At 38.5% G+C, this 20962-nt stretch overlaps 2 protein-coding genes across 2 annotated transcripts; both read right to left on the reverse strand.

The window, feature by feature from the left end:
* Window positions 1-10739: 10739 nt before the first annotated feature.
* On the reverse strand, window positions 10740-13036 carry LOC147864021 (uncharacterized). The gene is made up of 3 exons (XM_087320339.1): window positions 12850-13036; window positions 11951-12741; window positions 10740-11233 (listed from the first exon to the last, which is right to left on the reverse strand). Exons 2-3 carry the CDS (start codon window positions 12583-12585, stop codon window positions 11020-11022), a joined length of 849 nt encoding a protein of 282 aa, XP_087176465.1. The 5' UTR covers window positions 12586-12741; window positions 12850-13036; the 3' UTR covers window positions 10740-11019.
* A 3567-nt stretch (window positions 13037-16603) lies between these two features.
* LOC147864022 (uncharacterized) lies at window positions 16604-20407 on the reverse strand. The gene is made up of 9 exons (XM_087320606.1): window positions 20299-20407; window positions 20034-20201; window positions 19581-19651; window positions 19430-19489; window positions 18863-19129; window positions 17674-17736; window positions 17465-17533; window positions 16960-17005; window positions 16604-16858 (listed from the first exon to the last, which is right to left on the reverse strand). The coding sequence occupies exons 1-9, from the start codon at window positions 20348-20350 to the stop codon at window positions 16797-16799; spliced, it is 858 nt and encodes a 285-aa protein (XP_087176732.1). The 5' UTR covers window positions 20351-20407; the 3' UTR covers window positions 16604-16796.
* Between the last annotated feature and the right edge of the window lie 555 nt (window positions 20408-20962).

Genomic DNA, 20962 nt, shown 5'->3' on the forward strand with positions numbered 1-20962 from the left:
GGACAAATCCGGATCCGGAAAAACCGATCGGGAGAACTGGCAAAGCTCTCACTACGCGGAAGGATTGGATGGATCCGAAACCAAGAAAACCGGTACAGGGCCAGCCTTCGTGATGAAGCACAAGGCTAACTCGATGAAGAAGACTACTTCCAATTTGGAGGAAGTATGGTACGTTGATTCTGGAGCGTCCAACCACATGACGAGCCATGAAGAGTGGTTCTCTTTTTTGGAGAAGCCGGAACAACCAACGATTATCGAAACTGGAGACGACACCCCTCACCTGATTGTGCATGTCGGAGAAGTCCCTTTAAGCCATGTCGGACAAAAGGGGAAGCTGATGAACATACTACACGTTTCGACTATCACAAAGAACCTGGTGTCAATTGGACAAATCGGCAACCAAGGGATGTAGGTGCGGTTTATGCACCTAGGGTTCTTCATCGAGGAAGAAGGTCAGATAATTGCGCAAGGGTGTAGAGAAGGGAGGATGTTCATCCTCAACACCAATGACGTTGGCATCGCCATGTTTGCCAAAGGGCGGAAGATCGAGTCGAACATCGACCTGTGTTACAAGCAGATCGGCCACGTCAACTACCGAAGCCTTTAAGACCTGCAATCGAAACAAGTTGTCTTTGGTTTGCCAAAATTTAGCGGCCAAAAGGCCGAAATTTTGTGAAGCCTGGCAACTCGAGAAGCAACACCGGCTTCCATTCCCCACCAAACGAAACTGGAGCCGTAACAAGCTCGGTCTAATACATTCGGAAGTATGGGGACCGACACAAAATGTTAATCTTGGCGGGAGTTGATACTTCGTCTCCTTCATCGACGACTACAGCCGGCACACGTGGATCTACCTCATCGAACGGAAGAGAGAATTCTTCAAATGTTTCCAGAACTTGCAAAGCTTAGTACAACGGGAAATGGAGAGGAAGTTCAAGTGCTTGCGGTCAGATGGCGGAAAGAATACTTTTCCGTCCAATTCAAAAGTTATCTGCAACAGAATGGAATTCAAAGAGAATTCAGCTACAGATACACGCCGGAGCAAAACGGTGTGGCTGAAAGGAAGAACCGGTCGATTGTCGACGCGGCAAGGGCAATGCTAGAGGAGAAGAGCATGCCCCAATTCTACTGGGCTGAGGTGGTCCGAACGGCCGTCTACATCCAAAATCAGATGTGAGACAAGGTGTCATCACATGAGTTGTATTTCGGGCGGAAGCCGAATTTGAGACACCTTCGGATATTCAGTAGCATAGCATATGTGCATGTACCGGATGAGAAGCAGAAGAAGCTAGATCCAAAGTCGGAGAAATGCATCCTAGTCGGCTACTTGCATGAGCAGAAGGGGTATAAGTGTTATAACCCTCGGACTAAGCAGGTCTGAGTAACCCGAGATGTGGAGTTTGATGAGACGGCATCATGGTACTCCTTACCGACTCCAACTCCCGACAAAGACCCGATTCCGGAAGTTGAGGCTAGTGAGCCCGAGGAGGTTCAAGAAGAAGATGAAGACTTCGGCACTCTAGAAGAGAGTCTGATCTCATTCCAGCGTAGTGGACCGAATGAGCGGCTGAGTCAAGATGACTAGTCGGATGAAGAACTGGCGAGTAGTGGAGACTCTGACGTGCTCTCCCCGCGCAAGGAACCGAGGAGATGGTTCAAGCGCAAAGAGAAGGGGAAGTAGAAGATGCGGATTACGAAACCAGCAACGTTGAGTCGGATTGGAGCGAATACGACTCCGGAAAGGATGAAGGCGGATCTTCAGGAACGAAGTCTGAACCGGCCAAGAAGGGCCCCAAACCGGGTGATGACAAGTTACGCCGGTCTTCCCGCTAGAAGAACCCCGTTACGCGGTACGGGTACAATGAGTACATGGCGCATCACTATGCATACATGACCAAAGTGGCAGAAGTGCATGAGCCGGAGAGCTATGCAGAAGCGGCAAAGAACGCAAATTGGCATGCCGCTATGGAAGAAGAAATGCGGCCACTCGATGCCAACGACATATGGGACCTCGTTGACCCTCCCCGACACTGTAAACCGATCAGGTGTAAGTGGGTGTACAAGGTAAAGTACAATGCCGACGGTTCAGTTAACCGGTACAAGGCCTGGTTAGTGGCGAAGGGATACGCACAGACCCACGGAATCGACTACGACGAGACCTTCGCTCCGGTAACGAAGATGACGACGGTTCGTGTGGTACTGGCGGTTGTTGCGGCAAGGGGGTGGCATCTTCACCAGATGGACGTGAAGAATGTGTTTCTTCAAGGTGACCTTGAAGAACGGGTCTATATGATCCAACCTCCCGGTTTTCAGTCTGAGATGAACAAGTCGACGGTGTGCTGGATTAAGAAGCCGCTTTACGCTCTGAAACAAGCCCCCCGAGCTTGGAATGCGAAGATTACGCACTGGTTGCATAAGATGGGGTTTGTGACCTCTAAATCGGACTCATCGTTGTTCATCCGGCAAGGTTCAGACAGTCCGGTTTGCATCCTACTTTATGTTGATGATTTAGTTATCACCAAACCCAGACTCAATGAAATTGGTCGAATAAAGTCCCAGCTATCAAACGCATTTGAAATGAAGGACCTGGGGGACCTTCATTATCTTCTTGGGATCGAGGTGATTTGAACCCCCAATGGCATATTGCTCTCATAACGACACTATGTGTTGAATATGTTGTACAAGTTCGGCATGACGGAATGTCGACCTGTGTCCACACCCCTGGACCGGAACCAGAAGCTCTGTCCCAACTCCGGACTGGCCTACGATGAGAAACAGTTCCGACAAATTGTCTAAAGCCTCATATACCTGACAATCACTCGACCCGACCTCAGTTACCCAGTCGAAGTGATCAGTCAGTTCATGCAGAAGCCGACCGTCGAGCACCTTCAATGTGCACACCAGATACTCTGGTATGTACGCGGCACAAAGGATCGGGGACTGTTATACCGACACGGTATAGCTGGGAAGCTAGTCGGATATACCGATGCCAACTAGGTTGGTGATGCATCGGATCGTCGATCCACCTCCGATTACATGTTTTCTCTAGGTAGCATGGCTTTTGCGTGGAGCAGCAAAAAGCAACCAACAGTGGCGCTATCGAGTAGTGAGGCTGAGTATCGGGGTGCTACCAATGCCACCTGTGAAGCCATCTAGCTTCGGCAACTACTACAAGACCTGTGGATTGAGGTACCGACCCTGATCCTTATCTACTGTGACAGCATGAGCAGCATTCAGCTCGCCAAGAACCCCATGTTCCATGCTTGGACGAAGCACATAGAAGTCCACTATTACTTTGTGCGTGAGCGGGTTTTGAGCGGTGAAGTTGAACTTCGGTATGTTCAGACGGATAGGCAAGTTGTCGATATCTTTACCAAACCGCTCGGATTGGACAAGTTGCAGCACTTCACCGAAATGCTTAGTGTTCAGCATCTTGACATGCCGCACTTGAGGGGGAGAAAAGGAAAGGGAACATATGGCACCGGACAAGGAGTCTGAGAGGAAGAAAGAACCAACAAAGGGGTAGACAAAGGGAAAAAGAAGTCGAGTTGACGAAGGAAGTCGACACATCCGAACAAGTCGAAATGAGCAGCAACAGTGGCAGAGTCAAGAAGGACAGAGCCTACCGGAGGGAGAAGGCCAAGACCCAGACATGGTCTGATATGGTAAAGGGCCTGAAACCGGAAGACGAGTTGGAGAACACTGACTCGGGCAAGAGCCGGAACGAATCGGGAGCAACCGATTCGGACAAGAGCTGGAACGAATCAAAGGAAACCTATTTAGTTCAAGATTCAGAGAAGTCGGATCAACTAAAGGCCAAACGGACACGGACACAGAGGAAGTCGACGCCAACACAAATGAACTGATGGGTCAACAAGCGCCGGAGTCGTAGCAACGAGGGAGCTGAAATGGGCATGTTGAGCAGACAAGCCGATCGAGGAGGTCAAGGTGCGCAAAACCAGAAGGGTCGCGGCAAACAGGACCGGACCGGACGAGGAGCGCAAGCAAGGCATAGCAATGCCAGAAGGAGCCGCGTAGAAGAACCGGCTGCCACAGACACTAACACCACGATCCGACCTCAAGTTGAGCTTGAGGGGGAGTGTTGAGCGAGCAAGCTCAACTAGATCCGGATCGGTTGAAGAAGCCTGAGCCGGATTGGCATCCGGAAGGATGAGTCGGATTGGTATCCGGATGGTATCTGGAAACAATTGGCCGAATCGGGGAGACAGATCAGAGAGCTGGATTCGAACGGCAGGGCAGGAATTTGACGAGTGTCATGCCCGTCAAAAACATACACATAATAAAAATGCCCATCAAGTGACATATAAAGTTCAAATATCCATTTTTCACGCGAAAGGGCCCTACAAATTATGCATGTCAAATGACATGTTAAAATTCTATTTTCCATGTCATATATATTATATACATATACATATGTCACTTATTATAGATATGAAATGTGTATTATAATATATTAATATTATATATAAAAAAATTCAAAATATTTTTTTTTTTTTATAACACTCTTAAAATAATATCATTATCATGTAATAATGGTATATATTCTCAAATATTTATTTTTTATTTCTTTACTAATAATATTAGTTGAAATTTGATTGAAATTTTAAACAATAACCTTTATTAAATACGTACTTTAAGAGTGTATAACTCTAGGTTTGATTTTAATGTTTTAAGTTTTAAGTTAAAACTAAACTTTTTTACTTACATAAAAATTTAAGTTAAAACTAAATTTTTACTAACCTTTTTTTCATACTTATTAGTAAAACATTAACATGATATTAATTTTATGTATTTCATTATCTTTGTTAAGTAGTTATGTTTATTTGTGCACTTTCTATAGTAATGAAATGTATAACGATGAATCATCATATAGAACTTTCATTATTAAAATTGGTAAAGCATCATATAGAACTTTTATTATTAAAATTGGTAAAGCATCATATAGAACTTTCATTATTAAAATTTGTATGTCAACTGACATGTTCGTTTTTGCACTCTTGTGTCATATAACATACATCTTTAAAAAATGCCTATCAGAAAACTTTTATACTAACCCGTCAAATTCAGGCCTTTTTTGAACAGGAATCGGAAGCCTAGTAGTAGCCTCGACGACTAGGTAATCATTGTCTTGTAGTTAGTGTAAGTCGCACATAGGAATATTGAAGTACCTGTCAACACTTATGTTAGTCCTTTATGAACTTGTATAAATAGTGTTGTTTAGCACATTATATGTGTATTGTGATATTTTGAATTGAGTTTATCTTCTACTCTCTCTGTCTTTGTCTCTCTCACGTATACTCTCGGTGTATTAAGCTTCTCCATTAAACCTTCATCTTATTCTCTGTTGCTATCGGGTTGAGCCGGTTCTATCTAACGCTTCCACACGTTTACATTCACAAATTTGTTTAATGACTTTCAGAATGTATCATTCCATCCTTCAAAATGCCAACCTTATTTTTCTTTTCCTCTCACATGCTTTGTGACAAGAATTTCATTGTGAAAGGGTGTGATATTTCCTCTCTTTGTTTCGTTAGCCATTAGGCCTACAATATGAGTTTTTAAAATAAGATGTGGCTTACTTTCGAATGTTATGTGCCGTATAGACATTGGCTTTGAACAAGCCATATTGTGCATTAAAGATTCCCAATGTACAATTTCTAAATGATGTAAGGGTTTCAATAGCAATGGGCCCGGTTCGGTTTCTTTGCCTTGAAACCAAACCAAACCGTTTGTGAACTTTCAATCCATTAAACCAAACCACTTAAGAAAAGGTAAACCAACTATTTAAACCAAAACCCTTTAGGGAAATGTGGAAACCAAACCGAGTCATTTAATAAAAAGTTTAAACCTAACCACATTTAAGCCAAACTAATTAAAAAATTAAATAAATAAAAATATACTAAATTAAATAATTATTTATGTTTAAATAAATAAATAAGCATTAATTAAGCCATTAAATTAAATAAACATTTAAGTTAAGTGAATTAAATCAATAAAAAATTCTAATTAAACCATTAAATTACATAAACCTTTAAACCAAACCACTTAAACTTATAAAGCCCAATTTCAGAACCAAACCGAACTAAAACTGAACCGTTTATTAATAATTAAAACCAAACCAAACCATTTAATTATTTTAGAACTTATAAATTTTTAAACCATGGCTTAACGGTTCGGTTCGGTTCAAGCCGAAACCGGGCCCATTGCTAGTTTTCAATGTAAAATTTGTAAGTTATGTAGGGGGCTCCAAAATTTTCTCCATGAAGCCATGTATAACATTATTCTTCAACCATCATTCATTTTCTTTCAATTCTTGCATATCCATAGTTTTCCTATATATTGTTTGAGCCAAAACTTTCATGATAATGGAATTAAAAACGATAGTCCATTACACATAAACTCATGCATTTTTCTTTTCAATCATATCATGGTGTTTATTTCCTCCTCTTTCAATGTATGCTCATGATCAATTATGTTTGTTATGCCCCTAGTTTATAGGGGTCTTGAAACGCACATAAAACATGATTGGGACACCGAAAAGGGGACACAAAAGAGGATTTAGATTATATCGAGGAGAAATGTTAACAATACTCCCAAATTGGGACAAACCAAATACGGGGGTTGGGACAAGTCAGGACAAATCAAGACTCAGTCGAGACAAGTCGGGACAACTCCCAAAACTATGTAGATGGACAAGAGAGAGCTTCCATATTTACAAGAGATGAGAGTAGAAGTTAAAGGTCGGGAATGATTGAAAATGAGGAGAAACTGCTCCATATATAGGCCAAGGTGCCCTAGCTATTATGCCAAGAGGTGGTTGTTGGGCTTGTTTGTTACCCAATGGGACAAGTAGGACAAGTGTGACCCGGGCGTGCTAGGTGTTACCCGTTTAGGTGTACGGGAGGGTTAAGGGTATAATGGACGAGATCTGTAATGTGTAAGCATGAAATGTGTAATGTGTAATGTGTGTGTGTGTGTGTGTGTGTGTGTGTGTGTGTGTGTGTGTGTGTGTGTGTGTGTGTGTGTGTGAGAGAGAGAGAGAGAGAGTGTGTGTGTGTGTGTGTACACATGCACATTTGGTTTTTGTGTGCATGTGTACAAGAGTGGGGTAAGTAGGTGTAACTACCCCCATTCAGCTTTTTGTACTGTCTAGATCTTGCACTATATAAACCCCCACCCATGGGGCATGAAAAAGGGAGAAATATAGTGAAGTTACCCTCAACTTGTGTCTGGCTCGATTTTCCCTCTCATTCTGTGTGTGTGTGTCTCTCTCTCCCCGCACGCTCAAAACCCCTTGGGAGAACGACTCCATCCCCCACCCATCAACATTGTTAAGAGTCTATTGTTTAGTAATATAGACTCTTACCACCCCAACCTATGATCAAGACATGGCCAACCTATTATCAATGTCCCATACCGACGGATATTAGGATGACTAATACCTTGGAAGATATAATATGATTGTAGTGACGAAAGCCTAGCCCACACCACCCGATGTCTTAAGATGATAGTCTTCCAACGTAATGTGTTTTATGAGGGTAGTTAGGCCTTATATTTATACCTCTGCCTAGGCCCCTTGAATAGATGCGCCTTTCTAAAAGAGTCTCCATTCATTAGTTGTCAAGATCATGATAGTGCATGCACAAATCATTCCTTCTATCCAATCACATTACCTTTCTTTTACTTTAATTGGTCTATTGTTTAATAATAAAATGTTAGCAAGGCTCCCCAAGCGTTGGGCCAAGAGGTGGCTATCGGGCTCCCCAAGCCTTGGGTTAAGAGGTGGTTGTTGGGCTACCCTATGGTTGGTTGTTGGGACTGGGACGTTGGGGCTATCCTAATTGCATTTAGGACTGCTTGGGACTATCCCAACTCTATTCGGGATTGCTTACTAGTTGGGATTGATTGGGTCTATCCCAACCCAAACCCTGATTTGTCCCAACTCTGTTTGGAACTTCGTGCTAGTGCTTGGGTGTGCCTCCAACCCAAGGTGGCATTTTCTATGGGATTGAGACTGAGCCCCTTGGTGAGTTTTGGGACTATGTCCCGCTTGGGACAACCTAGGGACACCACAATATTGAAGTACACATTTATCTCCAAATGAGCATGCTTACATTGGTTTACTTCATTCTCAACTCTTTTTGGTCTTGTTGAATGCATCTCAACAAAAGTTTGTCTTTGGTTGTTGTATTAAGGAACTTTGTAGCCCACTTTATGCGTTTTCAACATTTCAAATCTAATTGCTAGAATAAATCTAGTTTTAAACTCTTTGTATTCTCTTCTAAGAAACTTCCCCATTTTAGATCACAATGAACTTCGTTCAAGCTATAGCTTATCGAAATTACTGTTCATCAGACCAAGTTATGGTTAAAATAGTAACAATGGAAGAGAAAAAATAGAATTAGAGGTACACAAATTCTGTAGTCTTCTTGGAGATCAAATGTGACCAAAAGAGAAATATTTGACTTCCAATATTCAAGAATATTACTAATGACCATTGCAATGGCATACATTGTGACTATACGAGGAATGTGTATAGGATAGGTAGTGAATTGCCAATTTGAGGAAATTAAACTTGAATGTAGTTGAAGTTCGAGATTATATCAAAGTTGAAAACTCTAAACTGCCATAATTGTTCAAAATGTGAGATAAGTCATATGGAAACAATTGGTGTAGTTAATGAACAAAGAAATTACCTCTGACATCTAACAATGAGAGTGATTTCTCTATTTAGTGAAGGTTATTTTGTTTGACGCAATGTATGTAATACAATGTATCAAACCATTTTTTCTTTGAGCGACAATTAGTTGTGTCTTTGCAAGGCATGTGCTTTCAAATTGCAATCTAATGTTCCTCCATTAGGAATTCTCTTTTGTAACATGTTCCCAACCATTTTGACATATTAGATGTTCTTTTCAAAGTCTATATAGATATGGTCCTCTTGCACTATCGTTGTGAACTTCACATATTAAAATCCTTAGTACATAGTTGAATGACACAATTTGAAAGGTCATTGGATTGTGAACTTATTTATGTATACGATCCAAGATATCTTACAAAATGATGTGTCGTCAATCAAGCTATTTCCTTATGTTTTTACTAGCAAAACCATATGTGACATTCCACAAAGGATTGAAAGGACATGGATTGAATTGACAATGTGTGGAAATCAAACTTGAATGTGGTTGAAGTTAGAGATTGTATCATAGTTGAAACTCTAAACTCCCATAATTCTTCAAAATGTGAGATAAGTCGTATGGAAACAACCCAAGTTAATGAACAAAGGAATGGCCTTTAACATCTAACAATGAGAGTGATTTTTCTATTTAGTGAAGGTTTTGTTGTTTGACACAATGTATAGGATATAATGTACGAAATATTAGAGTCCAAATATTTCTCAAGCCATGATACATTGGCAAAGTGAAAAAAGACCTTTCATGGATGAATCTTTTGGCACATCGTTAAACAACACACCTCGTCTTCAAAACCATTTCTTTATATCTTTCAAATGCCTTTCTTCTATTAACACTTGATGGGTGACAAGGTGATTGATGGTCCTATATTGTTTATGAAAACCAACTTCTTTTTAGGCCCTATTACCACTATTTTTACCCTATGCACTCAACTTTACATCCATAGCACATCAAAGATAGTTGTGCCATAAAAGAACCGACCAAGGTCAACTAATAATTCTTTACAACCCCTTGAAGGTATGATCCAATGTCTTCTCTAACCATGAGGCATGCCATAGTACAATGCCCGATTAACCATATCATTTATCTAAATATATGCTTCCTTGTTACCTTGAAAATCTCCTCCCTTGTGAGGGGCCAATTTCTTAAGAACTATGCAGACATTCTCAGTAGTAAACTGCCAAATGAAATACAAGTTTGCCTAATAAAGAATTAGAATTGCAAATTTATAAAAGAAATAGTAAAACCTTTTCCTATTTCATCAAGCATTTTAAATGACTTTTCAAATTTAGGATCCCAAATCAAATAATACTAGTAGCAATGGGCCCGGTTTCAACTCAAACCGAACCAAACCGTTAAGCCATGGTTTAATGGTTTAATGGTTTATTGGTTCCAAAAAATTTAATGGTTTGGATTCTCTTTAAACGGTTCGGGTTTGATTTGGTTCAATTCTAAAACTCGAGTTTACAGGTTTGGTTTAAAGGTTTATAAGTTTTTGGTTAACTTTTGTTTTACCTTAATAGTTTATTGATGTAATGGTTTAATTAATGGTTTTTTATTGATTTAATAAATTTAACTTAAATGCTTATTTAATTTAATGTATTTTTGTTTCTTTAGATGTTTAACTAGTTTGACTTAAGTGATTAGGTTTAAATTTTGTATTAAATGGTTCAGTTTGGTTTCAACTTTTCCCTAAACGGTTTGGTTTTAGCTTTTTCTTAAATGGTTTGGTTTAAATATTGAGAGTTCATAAACGGTTTGGTTTGGTTTCTTTGCCTTGAAACCGAACCGTGCCCATTGCTAAATACTAGATTGTACCAATAATTTTGAGATTCAATTACACATAAGCTTTCTTCCAATAGCTTCAAGATTCATTCATATGCTAAAACTAATTGAATGCACATGTTTGAGCTTTAGTCTACTCTCTAAAACCTTCGTCCAATTATGTACCTTCATATACCATAAACAAGAGGACATTGCCCAAAGCTTTCCTGTTAAGCCCTCTTTGTTCATAAGAACACACAATAATCCAAAAATATATATTCCGATCTTATGGTAGCAAAACACACTCCAACATGGAAACAATTAAGTGAATGAATTAACATTCCCAAACATACATACATATACAAATGAACACCATAGCCAAGGATATTACAAAGGTACTACCATAGACATTTTAGTTTCCTACAGATGATTCGAGATCATCATCCACATTTTGCATTGAGCAATACCCTTCTTCTTTACTTCATAGTTGGTTACATGAAATGATTATTTGATGCTTACGAAGTGAGATTTGCATGTCATTCTAGGAAATCGTAACCCGAAACAACCAAAGAAGGATAAATGTGACTACCATGCAGGCCAAGAAGAAATTGCATAGTGATAGACTTTGCCAGCACCTTGCATGAGGCTCGGTTCTATTCTCGGCATCGGCATCAGCATCATTCCATTGCTCCATAAAGTTGGAATTCTCATTCCCAACAATATTTTCTGCCGTTGCTCCACATATTTCACATATCCTATCATCACAAAATGTATTCTCTTTAAGAGACTCTAAAACATTTAACCTAAACTTACAACTCTCTGAGATTCCAAACATTGACCGTGAAGTTTATATAAAGGTGCTCATTATTTGAAGTCTTTCAATATGTTACACACAAATTGAACATAACATGAATGTCTTGCACATTTCTATACACCATAAAAAAAACAAAATAAACATATCTAGAGACGCTCGTTTGGTTAAAACACAAAATCACCCTCAACAATAACAGCGCGACCAGATGATAACACAAGTTGTTTTCAATTGATCTCAGAAAATTATAAACCTATGAGCACAAACTTGGACATGTATTCCAATACATATTGAAAACATCGATCTGATAAGGATGTAAAGGGTAATTGTGGAGTTTGATGTTGATACTATCTAGGGTCAAGTGAAAAAAAGGCACTATTTTAGCATCATGATCCATCCAGAGAAATGTTGCTGTAATTTACCTACATCGAGAAACTAATCTCTAGAATCAATGTTAACAAATAACATTAATCTTGTTTCTTTTGAACATGTCTCTTGGACAAAAAAAATATTCAAAACTTGAGTTTCAAAGTCTTTTTTTGCAGTAGTTAACTGTTACTTCTCCAAAATCTCAACACACTTAACGAAAACAAAAAATGAACAATTGAGTGAAAGAAATCGAAAAAGAATGAGAACTAGCAAGAAAAGCTTATTCTCTTACCGATTACCCTTGATTTTGAACCAAGCTTCAGCACAATTCTGATGAGCAATTCCAAGGTCATGCTTGCAATGGCATCCAAGCTGAATGGTTTCGGAAGTACCAAGTTCAACATCAAAGAGTAAATGGCATACTCTACACTGACCTTCCTCTTCTTTTCCTTCCTCTTCTAAATTTCTTTCGAGATCACGACTATGATTTATCACCTCCGATACCTTAGTGTGAACCACCACTTCTGAATCCATCATCTCTACTACCTTTTTTCCGCTCATGTTTACCGACCCTTCTTCTGTAGCCTTAGTACTCTGTTGCAGTGTTTGATCTAGTTCCTTAACACTCACATCATCACATGCTTTCAAGCCTTTCTCCAAGTCATCTTCCTTCTCAAGGATTATATCTAGATCCACAGTTTTGAAGGCCAGCTGTTTTATTTCACTCTTCGTCTTCTTCGATGATGATGAGGGCATGGACGATGATGATGGAGGCATGGTGGATGATGATGATGATGATGGCACTGATGCAGATGAAGGCATTGATGATGATGATGATGATGATGATGATGATGGCATGAATGAAGATGAAGGCATTGATGATGATGAAATTTCATCATTGGCATTCCATGGTTCATCGAGTGACATTTCTTTTGGGATCAAAAAGAAAAGTCACTACTATCTCAAGCTAAATTTAGCTTCTTTGAGAAAGTAACAAATCTATGTGGTGCCAACGATCATGTTGTGCAACCAAGGAAAAAGAACCCTTAATTTTGAGTTTTGAAGGAACACCAAAAACCCCATCTGCAAACATGTCAATAATTAACAATACAGAAAAGAGAAGAAGAGAAAGAAGAAAACCCTAGAGAAACCCTAATTTTAGAATGAAAAAGAAGGAAAGTAAAAGAAAACCTGGATCTCATTCGTTTTGATAGAGGATCTGTCTCATCTATTCTTCTTCTTCTTCTTCTTCTTCTTTCTCCTTGTTTTCCGGGAGAGAAGAAGAAGAATGGTAGTGAGGATCTCTTTAGGCCATGATGAGTGAGAGAAGGGGAGGAATTTCAAAACCCTTTTGGAAACCCAAATGGCCATCAATCGATCATATACATGTATGTATATGCCCAGCAACAGAGAGTAGAGAAAGGAAAGGAAGAATAAAGTTGAGGATGAGGGCATGGTAGGCCCCTTCCACATTGTTCAGTCAATCATTCATCCCTTCATTGAGACAAAGAAAAGAGAGAGAAAAGGGATCCATCTACTCTGCATATACCTATCAGATCTACACTGCATATACCTATAGAATACATACATATGTACATATATGATATACCTATACAATACATTCATATGTACATTATACATATATGGAGGACATGTATGTACATACATACATATCTCCATATACCTATACATATATGTACATACATACATACATGATACATATATGGAGGACATGTATGTATTTGTATATACCTATACATACATGTATCTGCATACACTTGCTAAGTTTGTTTGTATATGTATTTTTATACGCTTATGTATGTATAAGTAAGTATGTATTCCTATATGTATATTAACAACTTCCCTGATGTATTAGGCCTTGTGCATCTGCATATTGTAATGTATACACACACACACACATATTTATGTGGTTGTAACTTGTAAAGAATCTTCCGTGTGTTGAGCCTTGTGCTTTCCTTCGGGCAAGCATGCTGATTGTTTTTGTCGAGACTCCCCACCCCCACCCCACCCTGAAGACATCACCAACTCCATGAATGTGATCGATATTATTAGGAAAGCAGACATTACATATGTACTAGAACACGATCTGAATAGACATGTCAGTGTTTGATCAAAAAGGTGTTGATGGGTTTGGATTTTATTACATATGTAGCTTGATTTATAATATACAATCATAACTTATAAGAATAAGCCTTACTTGTGGTAGGTTGGTTCATTTTGTCCATGTAAAAGTCATTGGGTTGCATGTTCGACCTCGTTTACATCACCATGGAAATGAATCGTATTTTCCTTGACCTAATAAAATGGTCCTTGGCATGTGGATCCACCCCTCGTGGTGATTCAGTATGAATTTTACCTTTTTCTCGCAAACGTGTTGATGATTTAACATTTAGAAACCAATGAGAGAAAGTCACATTGATGTGTGTTTATTGATACTTAGTAAACTATCATTTTTTATATCCATTAAGACATAAGATGAAAGCTTGCTACTTGGATAACATTCCTAGTTTTAAGTCGTTTTGCTAAACTACTCTTTCAAAACCCACAACGCCTTGTTTCAATAGAATTCATACTCTCCACTGAACACAAATCTCATAATACGATTGTTGGCCCACGTCATGAAGGTTTGTGTTTCCACACATTCCAAAATGTATACTACAAATCCTTTGCATGAAGTTATAATCTCACTCTAAGTGAGTTGCGACATCAATAGAGATGGACATGACAACACAATACCAACCAATTAAAAATGCTTTTGCTTTCTTTTTTGAAATCTAACATGAAGTTAAGTCCCAAGGAGATAAGTCAAGTTTATAGCTCATTCACACTTTCAATTTTACATGGTCGTATCATTACAAAACTGACATAACCAACCAACTCTGATCCTGTCTCGAAGTCTATACCTAGAATAATATTTGAAAAACAATAAAAATATAAAGGGAAGTTTGTGAATGTTGAGTGGGTGTACGCTTTGTTCTTGCAAATTGTGTCTCAATGTCTATAGTATATACCTAGAGTCAAAGAATTTTCTCAAAGTTTTCACTCTCTAGTTTTTTTATCAACTTGGATGGATTTGAAACTCAATAAAATTGGTGTAAAGTGGATATATTACATACATATTTATTGACCACGGGAAGATCAAGAATACTTTTTCAATATTTCAATCTCCACATGATTATTTTATAGTTTCCAATTGCAATCATATGTAGTGTGTATGTGATGTGCACATGTTTATGGCATCCCATCTCTCCTTGTTCTATTTTCCAATCTAACCACCTCTTGACTTCCTACTTCTCAAATAAAATAGAGTATAAAGAATGATTACAAATTGCATGAGCAAGAAAGTGTGAAATAACATATCATCAACAGCAAATGCCACAAAAGAAAAGATCAACATCAAAAAATTGGCTATCAACAAGAAAAGGTAGCCCCAAACAGATAGCAAACAATAAATCCATACAACAATGTGGGTCAACCCATCTTGTACACAACAAGATACATTAAAGATATGCTACCATGCTAGCCCCATTGGCATTTCATTCCATACTATGATGTGAATCCCAAAATCATTCCATATTACCTTTATGTGTTTCCATTACGTAAATTGGCATTTTGAAATTGAAGGTGTAAAATATTCATATCAGAAAAAGGACGTTACATCAAAGAATTTTACATCCAGCCATATCTAATACATATCACAAAGCTTTATCCAATTCGACAATTCACATTCGGGTAGCACCTTACAACAAGCTAAGGTGATGAGCAAGGCAATATCAAAATAAGAATGTTCCATCCTCCCATAGCTAATACATATCCCAAGGCCTTTATATCCAATTTGATGCAACACAAATTGGGAAGGCAGTGCCACCCAAAAAAAGTCTGTTACCCCGTACGAGATGTACGGAGAGTCAGTGTGATGAGCGAGGGTCGAATGTTATCATGATGTTGTTGTGTATGTGTAGGGGACATAAATGTAATTGTGAGTCTATACGTATGTGAACACATGCACACGTGTGTGCATGTGGATGGATACGAGGAGGTGTGAGTGAGTGTCTAGTATGAATGCTCAAGGGGGCTTACACCCCTATGTATCTATCCCCTCTTGTACTATTTAACCCCTTATGGGGAATGAATGAAATATGAAGGAATCATTTCTCTCTATCTATCTCTCTTTTCATCTCTCTCTCTCTCTCTTCCCTCCCCTTAACGTTGAACCCCCTTGGGAGGGGGGTGGAGCCATTCTAGGCACCACCCCCCACCCCGCAATGCTTCTTAATGCTTGTCTTGTTCTCTATATGATCTCTCTCACCATCATACTCTTCATCATCTTTGCTATTTCACCATGTCTATCTTCGTCATCGTTAACCATCATCATCCTTAACCCTAACCCTAACTCTAAAACCTACAACAAAGTCCACTGACATGTACACCTACATAGGAAGCTATACTATGGAATATGGAATTCAGATTAGACGGTTGGGGGATGACACTGATTACTCCTAGCCAGATATGGAAGTAGCTCAAAATGAAATAAATTCTTGTTTTTGATTTAGTACATTTATTTTAGACAAATTTCGGGCTTTTCCCATTCCCGTGGCACACTCCAAAAGCACCAATTATCTATCACTCGCAATAAACAAAGGTGATAATCATGTATACGTAGAATTCTAAGTATTCTGTATTTCAGATACAAACTATCAATGGCCATATCAGCAACTTCAGAAAAGAAAATCAAAGTATTCAAGCTTCCACTTTAAAACCCCACATCTCAGCCCCCCGACAAAAAAAATCGCACGAAAAAGATGAATTCAGTTTTGCTTTTCCGCAATATCGTCCATTTCCAGAACAAATATCAAGTTCTGTTTTTAAATTTGCAAGTTTCTCATATTATACTAATGAATAAATGATTTCCTCCATGTTCATATATATAAATCAATTTATATTCACTTTTGATTGCTACGTTATCTATCAAAAGATTTGATCAACAAGTAAATGCATCCCTCCAAGTTGATGATCAATTAAGACAATCAATTTCTTGACATCATCAAAACAAAGGCTATATATTTATATATATATATATATATATATATAGCCTCCTAACAAATTGTATCAATATTTTACTTGATGCCCGCAAAGGAAGGCCGAATTGCAATGAGTGGTTCACCATAGCCCACAGGTTCTGTTCCCAAACACAAAAAACAAACAGATGAAAAAGATCAAAATATTTTAACAATGCATAAATAATATGAATAAAAGAAGACCAATCACCACATCTCTCACCTCCATCTTTGCATAAGATCTTCATCACCTCTCCAGAATTCGGCGCCTGCAAAACAAAAATACACAATTTACCTTACATTTTATGCAAATTTTTCAAATACACAATTTACATTATGCAAATTTTTAGGCAAATTGACCGCAAACTGATGATAACAAGAATACACAATTTACATTACATTTGATGCTCTGGCACTTGCTAATGAGGTCATGCCACAATATGACATTGTTAAACTACATGCCAATAAAACTCGACACCTATTTTATTAATCCCCTTGTTAACATCCTACACAATATGTTTCTACATCTGCGACTATGAACTAAGCATTCAATAAAGATAGATAAATTCTTTCCTGTTCAACCAATAACACGAAACAGATATGATAAACTCGGAAAAGGATGCAGAAACGGCATACATTCCATATATTGCTATATGAATGTTGTGAAGCACGACAGATGAATACATTTCTTTTCATACTGAATATATATGACCATTGAATACTCATACCTCAATAGGTTGTTGTGTGCCAAGCTGATCCACATAACATACTACTTGTCCTTCTTTAACGATTTGGCCCTGTCAAACATTGAAAGTGAGAAAATCGATGCATAAGGGGCACCAGCATGACAAAATAAAATCGCCAAAAAGGTTTCAGCTGCAAGCAATCAGCGAGTAATATTGTAGAACGAGAACAAAATAGATATATATATATATACCTCCTCACACAATGGCCGACCACTCTTTTTCTTTACAACTCGAGACCTCCTAAAGAAGCCCACCTTTTGAAGATAAAAATTTGTTAGTTTGTATATCAAATACTGGGACTTGGAAAAACATTTTGCTCTGGATTACTGCTACGTGCACAGAAACATTAACATACACAATCTGCAGGGTAACATAATGTACACACTAAGTACACATCAACCTATCTCGAGTCCTCAATACATATTAACTCGTAGAAAAAGTTATTGCAAATGACTTTATGCACACTTATGGGTTATGTCGATTATGCAAAGACAAACACATCCACATGAAAATAGGTTTATCTCTATATTTATGAGTGACATCAAATGACAGTTATTAGCTATTATGTGTGCACGTCTATCTGCAAGTGGGACGATCCCTTATCATAAAGTTTGGCATCCAACAAAGGTTATATGTTCGTGCACAGAGCAATTATAGTGCCCAATAGAGAAAATAACAGGATGAACAGAACCAAATGCAGACAGTTTTATTTCTTTATCTTTAAGATTGACATCTACGATACATTTTGACTCCTACAGAAAGTTACCACATTGCAAATGGGTTTATCCACATGCAAATGGGCTTATTTATCTGTATTTAAGAGCGACGTCCATGACAGTTATTAGTTCCTACATGTCGACATCCACCTGCAAATGGACTGACCTGTTACCACTAAAATTGACACCCAATTAAGGTTATGTGTCTGTGCACAGATCTATTATGGTGCCCAAAAAGAAAAATAACTTGAAGAACACAACCACATGCAAAAGTCTAATTTCTCTATCTTTAAGATTGACATCTGATGAAGGTTATTATATGTGTGCACATCCACATCTGAATGGGCCAAAATCGTATGTCATTAAGACAGACACCTATTGGAGATTATGTGTCACATGCACACAAAACAATAACGGTGCCAAAAACAGAAAAGATTTAATTGGACAAAAACGTCCACATGAAAATAGGCTTATCTCTCTATCTTTAAGATTCACGTCTAATCAAGGTTATGATTAATGTCAGCATCCACATGCAAATGGGCCAAGCTCTTGATATTGTTAGGCTTGACACCAGGTGAACATTATGTGTGCAAGTGCACATAAAACAAATATTGCATCTGAAAAGGGAAAGTAATTAACTACATTCATATCATGCAAAACAAACCTTGGGAGAGGTGACGAAATGGAGTCCTTCATTGGCTGCTGCCTCCAAAAGCCCGATCTTTGATTCCCCTTTCGAGTTAGGATTAGAGAGAGCTAATGCAACAGACGGAGCAGAAGTTTTCGGTGTCGTCACAGGAGTAGTGGTGGAAATGATTCCTGATTCCTCCATAGGTTTGCTCGGAATGGGTGGAGCAACAGCTACAACTGGAGGAGTTGAACCTTTCAATTTTGTCACATCCCTCTTCACTCTTAGCTTAAAAGAATCCACCTAAAGTTGAAAAATAAAAAAGGCTCTCTTACTAATTCCAAAAAGCCCACATTTTAACTGTTTTATCACGTCCTTCTCTCTTAGTAATTCCAAAAAGCCCATGTTTTAAAAGTTTTTATCACATTCCTCTCCGTTGCTAGCCTTAAAAAGTCCACCTAGAGTTGGAATAAACGAACAAACAGCTCCTTTAGTTCTTTCAAGAACCCATATCTTGAATATTTTTGTTTTCTCATATCTTACAATTCTCTAATGTCAATCAATAAAGCATTCTTGCATGTGATAGTTTAAAAAAATCTAAACCTTGAGCTGGAGCTCTGCAATACTCGTTTCATCGCAGATCTCCATTAATAAGGATTGCACCTGTGAAAAAATTGTAATAATTTATATCTATACTCAATTAGATCAGCCAAAACAAGCAAACAAATCATGTTGGAGGACATATAGAACCCACCTCAAAGGAAGTGGGAGAAAGTGAATCACGTTGGTTCTTAACCTCCGGTTCATCTTCTACTTCAATAACCTCTGCAAAATGTATTCAAGATAATATATGAATGGGTTACACAGTGTCAAGAAAAGACTATGCATGATGAGGAAGAAGGTACGCCATGTAATATCAGGATGCTAATTGACATGCTATACATGGGTTTTGGGTTAATGCATGATGCTGATGGAGGGACGCATGATGATAAGATACATCCATACATGCATGGCTATGAAAGAAAAAAAAACACCCATATAGGCATGAAGGAGAAGTACATCCATACATGCATAGTGATGTAGAATTACATACATATGCATGATGATACGTGTGTAAAACACACAGGTACACCCATTCACACACAACAACACTGACATGCATTATGGAAATGACATAAAGAATGACTGAAAAAACAGGAAAGCTTACTTTGTGCAGTATCAGCGACAGATGCAGACACCGGCTTGCGATCTCTGAGTATAGAAGACTGAAGATAAATTCTCTCTATTCTTCTCAGAGGCTGACCCATCATAATTGCAGATCTAGAACAAATTTGCGAAGGCGGGCACAAGGGCTTGAACACATGACTCAAATTCCCTGCTCAAAGAAACAGAGCAGAAGAGAAAGAAACAGAGTGAAAACAGAGCACCAAACACAGAAACAGAGCTAGGAAGGAAGAGAATGTATATTGAACCTGGAGTTGCCATGGATGAAGCAGAGGTAGGGGAACAGAGGGACTCCATCATAAATCTAACAACTTAGATTAGAGAAGACAGAGATTTCCTGCAAAACTATATATATATATATATACCTTCTCTTCCCTTTCAGCTTCTCATATTCTTAATGAATGAAGGGGTGGGGGGGAGCTACTTTCCTTCTTAAATATTTTTTTACTCCTTCTGTCTACTAATAACTACTTCAAAGGAAAGGGCTTTTTGCATGGAAGAAAATTGTGTATATGTAATATGTATTGTATGTTATGTTACAACTTACATATGAATTACATATATTTTAGGGGGGGGGGGGTGGGTAGATCACTTTTATGGATGGATGAAGCTTTTTTGTTCCATTTGCAGCTTCATAGAAAAGAGATGGCCTCTTGCTCCTTGCGCCATCATTAGTTTCATTAGTTCAGTTCGCTCGCCTTCCTTCCAGCATATGTATACATAGACCATGGGCCCCTCACAAGATCCCTAGACTTCCTTTTGCTCACCATCATTGTCTCCCCCTACACCTTTCTTCGTTCGACCTCTATCGTGTTTGGCTCGCCCTCCTTGCTAACAAATAATCGTTCATGCCTCCTGCCAAATCTTGTTTATTGTCACCTCCTCCTCCAATCTTTTCTTCCATTTATTGTA

This window comes from Azolla caroliniana, unplaced genomic scaffold (genome assembly GCF_043228905.1).
Source record: "Azolla caroliniana isolate FFs.n. ecotype wild unplaced genomic scaffold, voAzoCaro1.0.p SCAF_5, whole genome shotgun sequence".
Classification (NCBI taxonomy): Eukaryota; Viridiplantae; Streptophyta; class Polypodiopsida; order Salviniales; family Salviniaceae; genus Azolla; species Azolla caroliniana.